General features: G+C 40.5%; 1 protein-coding gene across 1 annotated transcript in view; it reads left to right on the forward strand.

Annotated features, from left to right (window-relative positions):
• The window catches only part of LANCL3 (LanC like family member 3), a gene marked incomplete at both ends in the record, with an annotated part of 93269 nt that extends 74481 nt beyond the window's left edge, over nt 1-18788 (forward strand). The window contains 4 exons of the mRNA XM_082681394.1: nt 2542-2665; nt 3592-3789; nt 11650-11857; nt 18629-18788. Of these exons, the coding sequence (XP_082537520.1) occupies nt 2542-2665; nt 3592-3789; nt 11650-11857; nt 18629-18788 (690 nt within the window). The remainder of the gene's footprint in view (nt 1-2541; nt 2666-3591; nt 3790-11649; nt 11858-18628) is intronic.
• Between the last annotated feature and the right edge of the window lie 200 nt (nt 18789-18988).

The raw sequence follows: 18988 nt of genomic DNA on the forward strand, positions 1-18988 counted from the left end.
TTTTCAGATTCTTTTCCCTTATAGGTTATTACAAGATATTGAATATATTTCCCTGTGCTATACAGTAGGTCTTTGTTGTTTATCTATTTTATATATAGTAATGTATATCTGTTAATGCCAAATTCCCAATTTAATCGCTCCCCCCCTTTCCCCTTTGGTAACCACAAGTTTTTTTCTATGTCAGTGAGTCTATTTCTCTTTTGTAAATAAGCTCATTTATATCATTTTTTTAGATTCCACATATAAGTCATATCATATGATATTTGTCTTTCTCTGTCTGACTTACTTCACTGAGTGTGATAATCTCTAGGTCCATCCGTGTTGCTGCAAATGGCATTATTTCATTCTTTTTTATGGGTGACTAATATTCCATTGTGTATATGTGCCACATCTTCTTTATTCATTCATCTGTCAATGGACACTTATGTTGCTTCCATGTCCTGGCTATTGTAAATATAGCTGCAGTGAACATTGTGGTACATGTCTTTTTTTTTTTTTTTTTTTTTTTTGCGGTACACGGGCCTCTCACTGCTGCGGCCTCTCCCGCCGCGGAGCACAGGCCCCGGACGCGCAGGCCCAGCGGCCACGGCCCACAGGCCCAGCCGCCCCGTGGCACACGGGATCCTCCCAGACCGGGGCACGAACCCGCATCCCCCGCATCGGCAGGCGGACTCCCAACCACTGCGCCACCAGGGAAGCCCCATGTCTCTTTTTGAATTATGGTTTTCTCTGGGTATATACCCAGTAGTGGGATTGCTGGGTCATATGGTAGTTCTGCTTTTAGTTTTTTAAGGAACCTCCGTACTGTTCTCCATAGTGGCTGTACCAATTTACATTCCCACCAACAGTGCAAGAGGGTTCCCTTTTCTCCACACCCTCTCCAGCATTTATTATTTGTAGACTTTTTGATGATGGCCATTCTGACTGGTGTGAGATGGGCTCATGAACTTTAATCACTCTATTGTAGACTTTTGTCTATGTCTATCTCTAGTGCTGGATAGTAAGTTCCTTGTAGGAAAAAAAAAAATGTGTCCTAGGCTTTCTAGAGTTTCCCCCACAATACCTACTAGAGGGCCTCACTGGAATAGTAGCTCAGTAATGTTAACTGGCAGAATTAATTAATGAACAACTTCCTCTTCTTTATGTGATTATTTTTCCAAATTAAATGCTGGATTTGAAGGGGCCACAACCTGGATTATATTTTGCCCTTCTAATGTTGTGTAAATCAGAGGAGCAAGTTATGACTTAAGAAATCATTAGTTATTTCAAAAGGAATGGGTGAGTCTAATGGCAGATATCAGGTAGGAAAATTTGATGTGTGAGTCTTCGGAGAAAGGCCCAAATCCAGTAGATTGTTCCTTGAGCCCAGATTCATCCAGTCAGGCCAAGGCTGAACTTCAGGTGGTTTCTTCTTCCTTTGGTTACTCTGGCTGGTACTTTTCCTGTGTAGGTCTGCCTTTTTGGAAGGTTGGCTTCATGAGAGTAAAGGTCTTGTCGTGTTGTTCACTGTTGTGTCTCCAGCGTCTAGAACAGTCTTTCCTGCTTATAGTAAGGGCTTAAGAAATAATTGTGGAAGGAAGGGGAAGAGGGAGGGAGGGAGTGAATAAAGAAAAGGGGAGAGCGGGGCTCTGCTTTTCATGGCAGTCCACCTGGCACTTACTCGCTCATCAGTTACCAAAGGCCCCCTCGGGCTCAGAGTCAGGAACCAAGGATACCAAAATGATGAGACATCACAGTCTTTGCATCTGATCATCCAGTAGAGAGAGACAGAACGCAACAGGTGACGAGTGCTGTGCCAAAGGGAGCATCCAGTGTGCCCCGAGGTAGACTGGCAGACAGAGAACATTGCAAACGTGAGCAGCACCCTAATAAATGCAGTGATGCTGTGTAGGCTTGAGAACATTTTAACCTGTATAGCCCTAAAACTTACGGTACCTAGATTGAATAAAATATGGGAGACGGCCTTTTAGCCATTGTCTATTCAGCATGATTTTGATAGTAAAAGTTCCTTTGCCTTGGTCCTTATTGGACTTAGGTTTCCTTCATGGACTGCAAAAGGCTCCAGCGGGTCTGTCATGCAGCAGCTTGTCATAGAATTGTGGCTTTATGAGCATAGTCGAAATGACACAAACTGAAGGCCCATTGTCTGAGCCAGACCCGTGCCATACATCAGAAGTAACAGCTTTGCCAAGCATGGTCGCTTAGGACCAGTCTTTGTTCTTTCCTGAGCAACTTCTTGTTCCTGTGACAAGGATTAATGATATAACAGCTGTTAGGTGGTCTCTGCCATTTATAAAAACCTATAGCAGTAAAGGTGTGTGTTTCCCATCAGAACTGCAAATTTTCTGAAGAGGGGAGATAAACTTGACAACGAAGAGAGAATCAGTGGTTTTAAAAAAAAAAGGTATGGTGGGCTGAGCTTATTTACAAATAGGAAAAGGACTGGGGGGGATATGCTGATGGACTTTTTAAGCAAGAAAATCCAGTGTCTGAGGAATAATGATGATCCTGACTTGACTTCTGCCTCTTTTCCTTACTCAGGTGCTGACCCCAGCACAGATCAAATCAATTTGCCAGGCGATCCTGGACTCCGGGAAGCAATATGCCATGAAAAAGAGGAAACCATTCCCACTGATGTATTCTTACTATGGAACCGAATACTTGGGTGAGTGAGGGTGTTGGCAAAGGCCTGGAGGAGAAAGGCAGTCTCTAACAGCAGCATTGGCTAAAGACTGGAAGATTTTGTTTTTGACATAGGTCATCACTATTGCTTTCACTGGGAACCCTTTGAAAGGCCATTTAAAAACAAATATTGATGGATACTACAAAGCACAATTTCATATTTGTTTTCAGAGTCTACCTGTCAGAAGTGGAGCTATTTGGGTGGGAGGGAGACGCAAGAGGGAGGGGATATGGGGATATATGTATACATATAGCTGATTCGCTTTGTTATACAGCAGAAACTGACATGACATTGTAAAGCAATTATACTCCGATAAAGATGTTAAAACAAAAAAGAAAAAAAAGGAAAAAAAAGAAATGGAGCTATTTTAACAATGACTTTCACTAAAGACTCAAATCCTTTATTCTTGATTGTGAATTCACTGGCCTAATTTTGCTGAAAATTAACAGCTTATATGCTCACTGCCAATAGTACCTCTGCACAGGGAAGCAGGATTCAGCCGCTGACAGTTTCAAGTTTTTAGTGTTAGTGGATTAATAACAGACTACTGAATCACAATGACTACATTTGAGATATGAGGCTTGTAAAATGAAAGTTAGTTACTACCCCTTTGAATCCTTCAGTGGTTCCCCATCACTCCTTGCAAGCATGACTTGCAAGCCCCTTTGCAGATCGCCTGCCTCCCTCTCCGAACTCAAGCTTTATCTCTCCCTTCCCTGGTTCACATTTATAAAGTCTCCAGCAGGCAAAGTGTTCTCATACCTTTGTAACCTTTGTGCCTGTTCGTTTTGCCTAGAATGCCTGGCTTTCCCCAACCCCTTCATCAATCTGTAATACTTAACGCCCAGACTTCAGACTGGTTCTCCTCCCAATTATGTGAATTAATGATGCTTTGCTTGTCTGTATAGGAGCAGCTCATGGCCTGTCGTCCATCCTCCAGATGCTTCTTTCTTACCATGAGCACCTTAAGCCCTCAGATCAGGAGCTGGTGTGGCAGAGCGTGGACTTCCTTATGGAGCAGGAACAAAACTGCAACTGGCCACCTGAGCTCGGCGAGGCCATCGAGAGGGAGAACGAGCTGGTGCACTGGTGCCACGGCGCCCCAGGTCTCACTCATGTTATTATCTGATAGCATTGCCTTTCATTGGGCTTAGCCAAAGACGGGTGCCTTTTCTGAGAAGTGAGGGTATTTCTTATCTTATGCCATTACCGTGGGAGATGAAAAGGTCAAGATGAAACTTTTCAAAGCCAAGAAAGTCTCCATCAGCAAAGGATGTCCAGAAATGATCCTGTGTTTAAAAAATATATGATCTTTATCTACAATATTTGTATACAAATTAAACTAGTGCTGTCCAACAAAATATAATACGAGCCACATATGAAATTAACTTTCTAGTAGCCCTGTTTAAAACATAGAAAGAAACAGGTGAAATGAATTTTAATAATAGATCTACCCCAATATACGCCAAATATTATTTCAACATGCAACAAATTTAAAAATCGAGTGACTTCATATTTTTTAAATATCCAGTCTTTGAAATCCCGTGTCTCTGTTATACTTACATCCCATCCTGATACAGACTAGCCACGTTGCAAGCGCTCAGTAAGTTCATGGGACAGTGCAGATCTGGAACCTGGCAGTTCAAAACGTGGTCCCTGGACTAGTGGCACGGGAGTTTGTTAGACATCCAGAATCTCAGGCCCCACCCCAGCCCCACTGAATCCGAATCTGCACTTCAGCAAGATCCCTAGGTGATTTGTATGCACATTAAGGTTGAAGATGGACTATTCTGTAATTCTTCTCCAAATGACGGTTTCCATTATCACCTAATGAAAAGTCTAGAGAAATGAGAAGCCATTTGCAGTGAACTCTCTGGAATCGAGCCTGGAAACTTATCAGACCCCATCTTTTCCTTTTTTTTTCCCCCAATCCCATTACACTGCTAATTAGGCCTTAGAGAAGGGGCAATTCAAAAAAGACAGTGCATTTTGGTCGATTGGCCAGAGGAGAGACTTAAAATACCAAAATAACACACACATTTTTTTTTTATAAATTTATTTTATTTATTTATTTTTGGTTGTGTTGAGTCTTCATTGCTGTGCATGGACTTTCTCTAGTTGTGGTGAGTGGGGACCACTCCTTGCTGCAATGCACAGGCCTCTCACTGCGGTGGCCTCCCTCGTTGCGGAGCACGGGCTCCAGGCGCGCGGGCCTCAGCAGCTGTGGCACACAGGCTCAGTTGCTCCGCAGCATGTGGGATGCTCCCAGACCAGGGCTCAAACCCGTGTCCCCTGCACTGGCAGGCGGATTCCCAACCACTGCGCCACCAGGGAAGCCCAACACACACATTTTTGATTAGGAGTGTTATTTAATTTTCAAGGCTATGCTTCAGTGCCATGAGTACAGCTTTAAAATATATTTGATTTCTCTTTCATTTGTTACCTGATTTTTATTACTTCCTTTCCCCTCCTTACCTAATTAATGTTCTTCAATCCAACTGGAATTTCATTTTTTCTTCAGTGCAGTTTGAGGTGACAAATAATAGAAGTGTTAGTCCTTCTATTTTTATTTTCTCTGCCTTCCATTTTTACTTAAGGAAGGACTTCAAAGGCTCCCGTGTGTGCTTGTACCAGCGCCAGGGCATTGTGCATTATGTCCAGGCTAATTCCCACCAGTGATCATTTGAGCCCACCTTTTTCTTGCTTTGAACTTTCTGAAGAAAAACAGCAGTTATTTACCATTCTGGAAATGATATCTCTTCATGTTACGCTCAACACTCCCATTTCCTATTCCCTTTCATCATTTTCAGTGAAGGCCTTTGGGTATCCTCCAAGCACCCCAGGATCCTTGAATTTTGGAGATGTTCCAAATTAAATACAGCATATTTTGAAAGGATTCAATGTATAGTAAAAGCCCTGTGAAGAGTGGGAAGATAATTTACTAAAATGAGTGGCTGGGTCACTTAATTGATGTGGGGTTCTTGAAGGGCGGTTATTCCATTCTCTCTGTACATCACATCCCATCTGTCTTTGTAAATCACGGACCATAATAGTACAGCATAGTATTCATCACCTTGGGGACTTTATTTATCCTCATTTATCATTCATGTTCAGTATCTTGGTTAGATTAAACGCAGGTTGCAGGGCAAAATCATTCAATCCTCATATTCACTGGACTGCCAAAAAATAAACGAATTCACAAATGAATAAAGAACCAAATGGAGCCCATTATGTCTGCCAGCCCGCACTTCCATCTCAAGGGTATTGGTCTTCCTTTTAAGAGATGTGCTAAAAATAGCATCAGGAGTGATTGTAAATCTGGTAAGTGCAGGTTAAAGACCATGAAGATGCCTCTTAAGTTGGCAACAGTAAGCTCTCCAAAAATTCTAAAACAAGAGATGACCTAGAAAAGTAATTCTCACTTATGTGAGAAGATTTTTTGAGAGTAGATTTATGAACAGTGCAGATGGTTTGGGGCGGCAGACTGATTCTGTGATTAAAAACCTGCCAGAAATAATCCACAGTGTGGAACTTCATCAATGACACCTTATCTTCATCAATGATACTATAATTGTTTCCTATTGACTTTCCTTCAACCCACCTCTACAGGTGACAGCCTTAGTTATCATTTATGTGCTGTGAATATACTTCTGGACTCTTAAGTTAATAGCTCCGGGTTCTAATTATAGTTCAGACACTAACCAGCTAAGTAACCTTGAGAAAACCACTTTGTTTCTTTTGTGCCTTTGTTCATCTGTGGAAGGAGTGCATTGAGGTGGAGCAGTGAAACTCAGTCTTTTTTTCACCACAGACCCCTTTAATCCTGTGGACCCTTACCGTTCGTGAGGGATATGGCCCAAAAGATTTGCAGACACCCACGTTTATAAATACCCAGCACGGCGTAGAGTTTTTCTCACTAAATACAACGAAGTATAGCAGGCAGATTCACCTGACCCCTTCCTAGCCTTAAAGATTCTGTAATACAGGACAAAAGTCATTTACAAAATCATTAAAACAAATGCTGTGGCTAAAAGAAACTCTAGATCGCATTATGTTACATCATCTCTGGTCACACTGACAGCGCATTTCCTTTACTCTGGGTGAAACACAGGTGTAGCTATATTTTTTTAAATCATTTCATGAGGGCTCCTGGGTAAGTGACTTTGAATAGAGAACAGTAAGTACTTGTACAGTGCAGGTGTCTTTGGTCACTAAGCTTTGTAGTGCACACCGTACAATGCGTGCTTCAGTGAAATTCCGGATCCCAGAATGGACCTGTGCGCTGATTCTCTAGGATGTTGAAACGAAACGTGCCAAGTCTGGCTATCACGAGGCTCTGCTGGGTCACATGTTTCCAAGATTTAGCCTCTCAAACCATACTTCTTAAGTAATAATTCATTTTCCCATTTGTATTTGACAAAGACATATATCATTGCTGCCTCCGGGTTTCATGTCAATGCACAATAATCAGTGTTCCCAGGATGAAATGACACCGTTCCCAGCAAATGCAAAGAAATCCAACGTCCTTTCCTTTTAGGTTAAGCCACCTTATTGTGGATTTCATTAGGTTAGGTAAGGAGACAATAGGTGTAGAAGTTTTTCAAGGTCCTGTCCATGTACCATTCCATGATCCAGGCTGCAGGAAGAGGCCCTTTGTCTCTGGCCAGAGCCATAGGATCAATACCCATTAAGCTGCCTGGGGCTAATGGCCTGGTTTAGCAATTAGACCATCTCAACCCGTCTTCCTTCCACATCTTTCATCTCCGCTTCAGCATCGGCCTGCGCTGGGGTGAGAAATGGGACATTATAGGGTCAGCAGACATTTGTGGAGTCCTTGCCATGTGTCAAACACCATGCCACAGATTGGGGAGCAAAAATGAACAAGACAGAGTACCTGCCCTTGGGTAGCTGGCACAATACTAGGGGCGGCAGCCATGAAAACAAGTAATTTCAACAGACTTACAGATATAGAAAACAAACTAGTGGGTACCAGTGGGGAGAAGGAAGGGAGGAGGGGCAAGATGGGAGTAGGAGATTAAGAAATACACATTACTATGTATAAAATAGATAAGCAACAAGGATATATTGTATAGCACAGGGAATTATAGTCATCTTGTAATAACTTTTAATGGAGTTTAGTCTGTAAAAATACTGAATCACTATCCGGTACACCTGAAATGAATATAATATTACAAATCAACTATACTTCAATTTAAAAATTATTTATATTAAGAAACAGGTAATTTTAATATGATACTGTGTGAGTGCTAAGGCTTGTATAAGGAGTGATGGGAGCTCAAAGGAGGGATTTCTGGTCCTCCTCCAGGTTCCGGGAAGGCTTCCTGGAGGAGGTGATGCCTGAGATAAGTTAGACTAAGAAAGGTGGGAAGTTTGTTCCAAGAAAAGTCAGTCAGAGGCATGGAACCACATGGTAAAGGAAGGGGAACTGTGGGGTGGTTTGGTTTCACTGAAGTAAACGCTTCATGGAGGCCATGGGGGAGAAGTGGCAGGAGGACAGAGTAGGAGCTGGGTGGCAAAGGGCTCTCTGTGTCTCACCTGGAGAGTAGCTTCACCTGGATTCTGGGTGGTGGTGGGGAAGCTAAGAAGCACAGATGACACCACAGAGTTGCTCTGTCTTGAGGCAGCCAATCATTGGCCAAAACCTTCTGGGGGAGGTGCATAGCATAGCCACCCCTTTGGCTGAGGCCGTATCTCCCAAGAAGAGGGCAGCAGTGAGCTTTGTCAGCAGTCAACTCACAGCAGCTGGGGGATGGGGCACCTGCCAGTAAAGTAAAGGGATCCGATAGAGCACCAAGGGCTCCGGTTCACCTGGCCTGTTCCTCCTCCTCCTTTGGTACCCAGGTTAGATGGTGTCATTTCACCAGTGGGCCTTTCCTACCTCCAAGTGTCGGTTAGGAGCCTTCCTCTGTGCTTCCTCAACGCCTCTCTGTCCCCTCACGTAGCCTAATGAGTGCCCCAGTTAGGTTGTAAAGACTAATGAAGGCAGGGGCTTTTATTTATTTTTTAAACCATCTGCTTCTCTTTTTTTTTAATAAATTTATTTATTCATTTATTTAATTTTTGGCTGCGTTGGGTCTTCGTTGCTGCACGCGGGCTTTCTCTAGTTGTGGTGAGCGGGGGCTACTCTTTGTTGCGGTGCGCGGGCTTCTTATTGCAGTGGCTTCTCTTGCTGCGGAGCACAGGCTCTAGGTGCACGGGCTTCAGTAGTTGTGGCTCATGGGCTCTAGAGTGTAGGCTTCAGCAGTTGTGGCTCGCAGGCTCTAGAGCGCAGGCTCAGTAGTTGTGGCACACGGGCTTAGTTGCTCCACAGCATGTGGGATCTTCCCGGACCAGGGCTCAAACCCGTGTCCCCTGCATCGGCAGGAGGATTCTTAACCACTGCGCCACCAGGGAAGCCCTGGCAGAGGCTTTTTAAAAACTTAGTACCTACTACTGTCCTGGTATATAGTAGGTGCTCAATTAATATCTAAACAGCCATCCATCCTGTGAGCTGTCTCTTTCATTAGCCTCTTTGCCATCTTTCTGCTGACACGATCAGCTCATAGCTACCCTATTGCCCTTCTTTCAGTCTTGGTTGACCCCACAGTGGGGCATTTTGTCTATAATACTAATCACATCATTAAAAATATAAACCAACCAATTCACAACAAAACAGTCCCACTGGTTCCCTACTGCCCACGAATACAGTCCAAGCTGCCCATCTGGACTTGTAAAATCATCCAATATGCGAGCCCAATCTACCCTTCCAGCCCATGGTCCTGTTGCTTAGAACACTGCCCCACTGGTCTTCATGTGACTTGTTTATTGTGGCTTAGAAACTTTGCACTTGCTGATTTGATGCCTGGAATGCTCTCTCTCCATCTCCTCAGGCCTGCAGTTTCCTATGCATCCTACACAGTCCTGAAGAAAGCCTTACTTCCATCAAAGCTTCCCCTGACTGTCTCCCTCAGGGAGCTTCCACTTTTCCGATCCCTCTAGTATTATTTTCAGGGCCATTCATTTTATGTCCCCACAGCATCATGAACTACATATCTTATTATGTATCAGTCAAAAGTACATAATTTTCTCTCCCTTTCTAGGCAGTGCCTTCCTGAAGGGCAGGAATCGTGTTTAGCGTTTATTTTATGTCACCCAGGGCCAGAACTGGTGACATAATTTGGGGGACCCAGTACAAAATAAACATGCAGACCCCTTTTTAAAAAATGATTAAGAATTTCAAGATGGCAACAACAGAGCATTCAATCCAGGGTGGGGCCCTTCTGGAGGCCCTTTGTGAGGCTGTACAGGTCACATGCCCATGAAGCTGGCCCTGCCTAGGGCTGTGCCTACAGCAGATCATCAATGAGCACTTTCAAATGAATGGATACAGTGAATGAATGAATGTGTAACTAACTAAGTTCAATTCTTTTAAAAATCATTCTTTGTGGGAATGACACTTTCTTCCTAAAACTGAAGGACAGTGCTATAGGTGACCATTGTCAGTGGTTGACTGGAAAGCACTGGCTGAGGAGAGCCCGTTGTTGTGTGTTCATCATAGGGAGTGTTAAAGGATACATTTTTTTTTTTTTTTTTTCTGTACGCGGGCTTCTCACTGTTGTGGCCTCTCCCGTTGCGGAGCACAGGCTCCGGACGCGCAGGCTCAGCGGCCATGGCTCACGGACCCAGCCGCTCCGCGGCATGTGGGATCTTCCCGGACTGGGGCACGAACCCGTGTCCCCTGCATCGGCAGGCGGACTCTCAACCACTGCGCCACCACGGAAGCCCAGGATACATTTTTAAAAGAGAATAAAATCATGACTCTCATACAAACATAAACATATGTCAACAATTTTAACTCATACATTAATGAGGGAACCACATAGGTATTACAACTGGTTCAAAGGAAAATCCAAAGAGTGGACATATTTCTAGGCTATTAGGAACGCTGACATGAATTTACTTAATAGATGCAGAAACTAGCTGCTTCCACGAAGACTGAGGGAAGTCAATGCAGCATCTACCGTACAGAATGTGAGTTTCCAGAGACAGGTATTATTTACATTACTGTCAGTTTTCTACAAGGTAATTTCTGTCTTTACACAGTTGTAAAATAGGCTAGTCAAAGACAAAGGCAGAGGTAACCTTGATGGATGAGCTAGTCAAATTATCTACTAAATTCCAGTCTTTCCCACTTTCTATAGAGAAGGGTAGGCGAGGCAGGAGAGAGAGTGAGCTTCTGTTACTAATCTCCTCTCTGAATATGAGCACCTGGAATGTGGAGGAAATTGTTTCTATTAATAGCTGTCGCTTCTCTTGTTTCCATTCCTGCCTGTGTAATTGAGATCGCCTTGGCTGAGGAGTTTTGAAAGAACGTGTCTTTCCTTGGAACAATCAAGTGGGGAGGGCCTCACTTCACAGCTGAAGCCAGAGTCTTGGCCAGGTCACTTGGGATCATTGTTGTTTTTGGAAGGACTCCCAGTTTGGCTCTTAAGAAAGGATGTGTAGTTAGAAGTACTTTAACATTACGAATTCTGAACATCCGTGGGGGGATGGGCAAACTGTGTAAACATTTAGCCATTCCAAATAGCCACATATGCATAATGCTCACCAGGGTGTGTGTCATCAAATATTAACCCATTTGTAAATTATGGATTTTATCAATCTAGATACTTGTTGCTCTTTCTCTCAGGGCCAGTATCAGCATACAATTCAAACAACTTAAACTAAATCTCACAGGTAAAATAAGACTCCCTTGGAGAAGATCCTATAGCCTTGCTACTCAAAATGTGGTCCCCGGAAGGGCTGTCATTAGAAATGCAGTATCTCTGGGCCCACTTTAGACCTACTAGATTAGAGTGGGTATTTTACCAATACATTGGTGGTTTGTGAGCCTCTGAGTTTGCGAAATTCCTCTCTATAGTATTAAGCCCTGAAAATCACCTCTAATGTCTTTGATGTTTTCACAGGAATTGCCTATCTGTTTGCAAAAGCTTATCTGGTTTCCAAGAAACCACAGTACCTGGACACATGTATCCGGTGTGGGGAACTCACGTGGCAGAAGGGCCTGCTAAAGAAGGGGCCAGGGATTTGCCACGGGGTAGCTGGCAGTGCCTATGTCTTTCTGCTGCTATACCGGCTCACGGGAAACTCTAAATACATCTACCGAGCCCAAAGGTCAGCCTTTCTTTGCATGTTTTTTTTCCTCCAAATGTTAATACAATTAATGTTCGGAACAGGTAATAGAGTCACATAGTTTTAAAGTGTAAAAAGAAATACTTCCACTGTGCACTATAGCAAGTTAGTTCACTTCCCAGGAGACAGTCAGTTACCAGTCTCTTAGTTATCTTCTCAGGGATATACATATCTGTATATATACACAAGCAGATAGGCATATATGTAATATTTTGTCCCTCTTTTTTGTTACAAATGGTAGCACTTTGCTATCTTAACGATCACCCTAAATCAGTAAATAAAGGACTTTTCATTTTTATTGCTGCATAGTATTACATCTTCTGAATGAGCCATAGTTTATTTAACCAGTCCCATATGGAGGGCAATTTGGATTCTTTCCAATATTTTGCATTACCTGTGATGCTATGATGAAAAACCTTGTACATATATCATTTTGTTCACGTATGGGTACATCTGTAAGTAAATCCCTAGAAGTGGAATTACTGGGCCAAAGGATATGTATTTTTGTGATTTTTTTTTTATTGTGGTGAGAACACTTAATATGAGATCTATTCTCTTAGCATATTTTAAAATGTACAGTAATATCTTGTTAGCTATAGGCACAAGGTTGGACAGCAGATCTCTAGAACTTATTCACCTTCAGTAACAAACTTTATACCCATTGAGCAAAAACTTCCCATTTCCCCTCCCCCACCCCAGCCTTTGGCAGCCCTCATTGTATTCTCTGCTTCTATGAGCTTGACTGACTTGTACATTCCTCATGTAAGTGTTATCATGGAGTATTTGTCTTTTTGCGACTGGCTTATTTCACTTAGCATAATGGCCTCATTTATCATTTAGAACAGTGCCTGGCACATAGTAACTGCAATGTAAGTGTTCACTGTTATTATCACTAACAATTTGAGTTATATCATTCTAGACATTTCTCTATGCATGAATGTATGTTCCTATATACATATATATATGTATGTATTATACGTACATATTAATAAGATCCAACAATTATGTATGTGTAACAGTACTATACATAATGTTTGCAGTTTATAATTTTAAATAAACAATTTTTAAGGGACATCCTTTATTTCAGTTTGTATAGATCTATCTCATTGTTTTAATGACTATATAGTTATTTATTATAGTTGTACCATGATTAATTTAACCAATCTTTAAGTAATGGACACTTGGTATATGTGCAATCTTTACTAATACAAACAAAATTGTCCCAAATATCCAATACATACCTTTCTGTGCACTATGAGAAAAATTTTAAATTGAAGTCGTTAAATCCAGAGGTATTTTAAACTGTCTTTGTCTTTTGCCCATTTTTTCCTATTGTGATGCTTATTTTGAGGACTGTAACTCTTTGTCAATATATGCTGTAAATATTTTTCTACTTTGCCATTTTTCTTTCAACTTATTTCATGGTCTTTTGCCAGACAAGAATTTTAAGTATTTTTCTTTATAAAGTTGTCAACTTTAAAGATTTCTGGACTTTGTGTTATAGTTAAAAAGACCTTTCCCTGGGCTTCCCTGGTGGCGCAGTGGTTGAGAGTCTGTCTGCCGATGCGGGGGACGCGGGTTCGTGCCCCGGTCCAGGAGGATACCGCGTGCCGCTCCCGTGAGCCATGGCCGCTGAGCCTGCGCGTCTGGAGCCTGTGCTCTGCAACGGGAGAGGCCGCAGCGGTGAGAGGCCCGCGTACCGCAAAAAAAAAAAAAGACCTTTCCCATTCTAAGATTATAAAAATATTAATTTACATTGACTTTTAATACTTTTATGATTTTATTTTCATTTTTAAAATAAACTTGTACCCCTTCACCCATTTCTCCCACCAATTTAGAAGTTACTTTAACTTTTAAATCATTGATTAGTTTAGAGCTTACTTTTTAAAATAGTGTCAGATGGATATCTATCTTTGTGTTTTTTAATGAAAAAACAAAACTTTCCCATAACATCTGTTGGCCAATAACCCCAATCATCTAAAATTCCAGTTTTATCATAAACTGAATTTATATAAATGTGTGGGTTTGCTTCTGGACTTTCTATATTTCATTATTCATTTATTTCTAGTTTTTCTTAGCTGTTCTCTCTCATTTATTCTTCCAGTTGTATTTTAGAGTCAATTTTTCAAAAATTAAAAAATCCTATGGACATTTGATTGGAATTTCAATGAATTTATATGTTACTTAGTGAGAATTCACATTTTTAGAATATTGAGTTTTTCCATCCAAGAGTATGGTATGTTTTCCCTTTATTTAAGTTTGTAAAAATGTCATTTGGTAAAGTTTTGATCTTATGAAGAAGGACTTGTATGTTTCTTGTTAATTTTATTACTATGTATTTTATGTTTCCAGGATTGTGAGTGGAATTTTTTCCTCCCTTATGTTTTCAGGTCATTTATTACTGGCATTTATGAAGACTTAAAAGAACGTACATATTATTGCAGTTTAGCAATCTAAGACACCCTTCTCTCATATAAATCTGCATTTATCTTACAAACATCTTAGTTTTGATAAATATCAAAATGATATATCTGGCCACCTTACTGAACTCCATTAATCTTTCTATTAGATTCCATTGGGTTTTCTAAGTAGGCACACATATTATCTGCAAATAATTATAATTTTGTTACTTCCATTCTCAACTATATACTTTTTTTTTCATTTCCTATCGCATGGGTCAGAATCTCCATAACAATGTTCAATAAAAATAAGGATAATAAACATCCTTGCCTTTATGCTTATTTCATTAAGAGTGAGTCTGTGTTTCACCGTGATCTTTTTTTTTTTTTCTTTTTTTTGCGGTACGCGGGCCTCTCACTGCTGTGGCCTCTCCCGTTGCGGAGCACAGGCTCCGGACACGCAGGCTCTGGACGCACAGGCTCAGCGGCCATGGCTCACGGGCCCAGCCGCTCTGCGGCATGTGGGATCTTCCCAGACCGGGGCACGAACCCGTGTCCCCTGCATCGGCAGGCGGACTCTCAACCACTGCACCACCAGGGAAGCCCTCACCGTGATCTTTTAAATTTGCTTCTTATAATGTGTATCATGTCGGATTATGACACTCCTCTGTTCAGGATAATCTGATGGCTTCCCACATGAATCAGAGTAAAAGCCAAAGTCTGTTCTCTGAACAAAAAGCCCTCCAGGATCTTGCCTCCCATTACGTCTCTGATATCATGCCCTACTTGTCTTGCTCCTGGTTCTTTGCACCACAGTGGCTTCCTTGTTACTCTGTTAAGATGCCAGGTACAATGTACCTCAAGGCCTTTGAAGTTTTTGTCTCCTTCACCTGTGATGTTCACTTTCTACGTATATGTCCCAGTTCTCTCACTTCATTCAGACCATCACGCAAAAGTCATTTTGTCAGAGAGGTCTTCCCAAGGCAATTTTTCTAATATTCGATCTTTAAAAAAAAACCATAAACTACCCTTTATGATATTTGCATGTATGCACAGAAGGAAAAATACTAACATATGTGAGTCCCCCATTTGTAGCTCCATTGTTTTAGAAGTCTGTTATTATATTTTGATTAATGGCTCCCTAATCTGTTTAGGTTGCAACCTGACCCTTTATTTCCCAAATATAGGGAAAAAAAGTCCTTGGGATCTTACTTAGGCTAATGTGATATCACCTTTGGAATAAATTTCATCAGGGTTGTCATTCTCTAGAAAGCCTATTAAAAAGAATCAGAACAACCCCTCTATTTTTCTGGGACACTGGTCCTAGTTTACAGAGTCTTAATTATAAGTCTGGGATTACAGGGCCCTTCAGACAACTTAAATTTCTCACTTACAGGTAAAGACTGAAAATGTGCAGGTAATATCTGAATATTGTTTGGGCATTGCATTTAATTGTTTAGTGTACTGAAATTTCCACTTCATCATAACTCAAAGTTAAATATGGTGTGGTCCAAATTGGGGAGACATCCTTTGGCCGTTCCTAAAACAGTAAAGTCAAACAATATGTACCTTCCTGGAATAAACATTACTTGGTCATCGCCTACTACTCTTTTAACACAGAGTTGGAATTTATCTTTCCAGAAAAATATTTGACCACCTTTTCAGTTTCCTCTATGATTATTTAATTATTCAGGTTTTCTACCTCTTTTTGAATTATTTTTGGTAGTGAATAAACTACTATAAAAGCATCTAGTTCATATGTATTTTCGAATGTTTGACATAAAGTTCTAACAGTATAGTTCCATGATATTTAAAATTTCCCATGTCTGTGATTACATGCCATTTCACATTCCTAATGGTTTTCCTTTTTGGCCAGACACACCAGCATTTTGTCTATGTTGCTTACCCTTTCAAGGAACTGGCTTTTGGTTTTTATTAATTATTTTTGTTTTTCTCTTTTGTTTCCTAATTCATTGTTTTCTGCCTTTATTTTTGATTTTCCAGTGTTCCTTCCCTTTATTTTGTTATTTTCTACAGTTTTTAAAAAGTGCTTAATTAGAATACCTTCCATCTTTATAACATCAACAACAACAACAACTCAGATCAATGAATTTTCCTCTGAGTTCAGTTTTGGTCATAGTCAATAGGTTTTGATATGTAATGTTATCAGTGTCTATAATTCTTTTTAGTTCCATAATTACCATTCTGACTTCTATTTTGACAGAGTTTTTTAGAAAAATGAATTTGTTTGTTTGAATTTTTCACCTTTGGGTAGTTTTTGGAAACAATCATTTTCACTTTAGTATGATAACATGCTGTGCAGGTCAGAATACAATGAAACTGCTACTCTCACACATTGCTGGTACTCTTGTAAATTGCTATATATCATTTAGAAGTTATTTTGAAAAGCACAAAAAATGTTTATCATATTTTAAATAAAAAAATATAGGATACTAAATATTATAGACTATGATTTCAATAATGCAATAAATAAATCTAACCCTAGGGGGGAAAAAGCTCAGAGGAGGGAGCAAAATTAACTGTGGATTTCTCTTAAAATGTGGTGGGATGGTTCTCTCTATTTTACAAATATTCTGCTATACTATGTTTTTGTGAAAAAATTCTGTTTACCGTGTATCGAATGCTTGCTCTTTGCTCAGAGCCCTAATATATGGCACCTTTGATCTTTACAGATAATCTTATGCAATTCTGCAACTTCACCGTTTTAAAGTCAGATTAAGAAATTTCCCAAAGGTCATCAAACTTGAAATTATCAGAGTTGCATATTGCAACCCCAAAGCCCTTCCTCTTCCTGCTACACCAGGGCTTCGCAGTCTAGGATTGGTGAATTTACTTGAGAAAAGTATTACGTTTCAAGCTGAAATGTAGCATTTCTTTCAATTCTGAATTCGCAGTAGCTGTGACTCTGTCACCAATAGATGTCGTAGATATTCTCATGTTATTAGTCTTGTTGCAGATATTGTGAAATATATTTTACTCCCATCACTACTTAGAAATGTCAGCAGTTATTAGACCCACTACTAGATCTTGTTATTTAATGTGTTAATAAAGAATCCATATATCACTGTATCACAAATTCGGTTGAAAAATTTTTGCTAACCATGCTTTAACATAATTAATTTCCTTGGGAATCCTGTGTATTTTTCTTTACATATTTGAAGACTTTTTTTTTTCTGAGGAGTCCAGGCTGCCAAATGATCCACAGCACTGAAACAGTTAAGATTCCTTGAAACTATACCACGAAGTTTCAGTGTGTAATTACAAATTTTGAATTAACTCTTAAGATGCGTCATTATTCTACTGTTTAAAATTTTGACTTCCATTAAAAATTGTTGCATATTCAGGAAAACGGTTGAGAGAAAAATTGTCCCAGACAGAATTGCAGTATGTTCCCTGTTGATTTATTTTAAGCTACCATCAATTCAAAGAGCCCTGAAAAGATAAAACAAGTAATTACTCTTCATAGGACCCCCTGTGTAGTAGCAATAATCTAAATTTATGGCAGAATCAGCTGTCAGGCCTTTTCAACCTGTGAGCTCTTGCCTCTGAATTGGTGATTATGTTTGTTGTTGATGGGAATGGGTAGAGCAAGTCTGTAAAGAGGTGACAGCACTTTAAAACCTGTAAGCTACTAAAAATGTTACTCATTATAAGTGATTTGAATAGGCTTTGTGGCAAATACAGGTAAAAGAAGAAAAGATCTCGCATAGAGAATTTGGAGGTCAGTGATTTATTTTTAAGGCAGGTGTCCTAAAAATAATCTATCTTGTAGCTGAGTTTGCTGTTTGATGTCATGATTATAAAATGTTGCTTGCCTTTTCCCATTCATCTCATTCTTTTGTTTGCCCAAAGCACAGATTGTATAAAATCTTGCCCATTTATTTTCAGTCTCTGCTCTCTGTCACATATAAATGAAACCTAGCTCAGAAATGATATGCCTGCAGAAACACAGCATATTTACTTTTTTTAAAGGCAGAGACCTATATCAGCTTGCTTCTCTTCAAGATAAATAAAAGTATGGCTATTTATCTGTCTTTTTTACTTTTAATTATCGGATGACAGAAGGAATGAAATCCTCAGAAACTGCTTTGCTTTGCAAATGCTGAAAATAGTTGAATTTGCTTGCCAACATGATCTATTGTGAAACATACACAATGGCATAATGGCTTCTCCGTTTTTTAACAGGGAAGAAGGCTTCCTTAAGATATTATACACATCTGGAAAGAGAATGATGCTAAAACTTGAACTTAGCGGAGAGGAGGAAGAAGCAACCCAGGGCCAATAATGTGGAAACACTCATGTGAAAACTGTTCATATTTTCTCCTTCTCTTAGGTTTGCTGAATTTTTATTTACCGAGGAATTCAAGGCTGGTTCCCGGGTCCTTGAAAGTATATACAGCTTGTATGAAGGCTTCTCCGGGACGGTGTGCTTTCTGATCGATCTGCTGCAGCCCAACCAGGCTGAGTTCCCTCTCTTCAGCGTCTTTGTTTAGAAGGCTCCGTGTCCCACCGTGGCCCTGCAAGAAGGTTCCTAAGATTTCCTGAGCTTACTACCTGAGGCAGTTTCCACATAAGCCACATTCAATGGTATCACAACCATGAGCCTTAACATTGCTGTCGGAAGGGAGGGAGCAAGCAGGTGAAGGCAACATGATACCTGACTGAAGGGAGAACAGCGTGAGAACCTGCAAAC

Source organism: Grampus griseus, assembly GCF_964374135.1.
Source record: "Grampus griseus genome assembly, chromosome: X".
NCBI classification, from domain to species: Eukaryota; Metazoa; Chordata; class Mammalia; order Artiodactyla; family Delphinidae; genus Grampus; species Grampus griseus.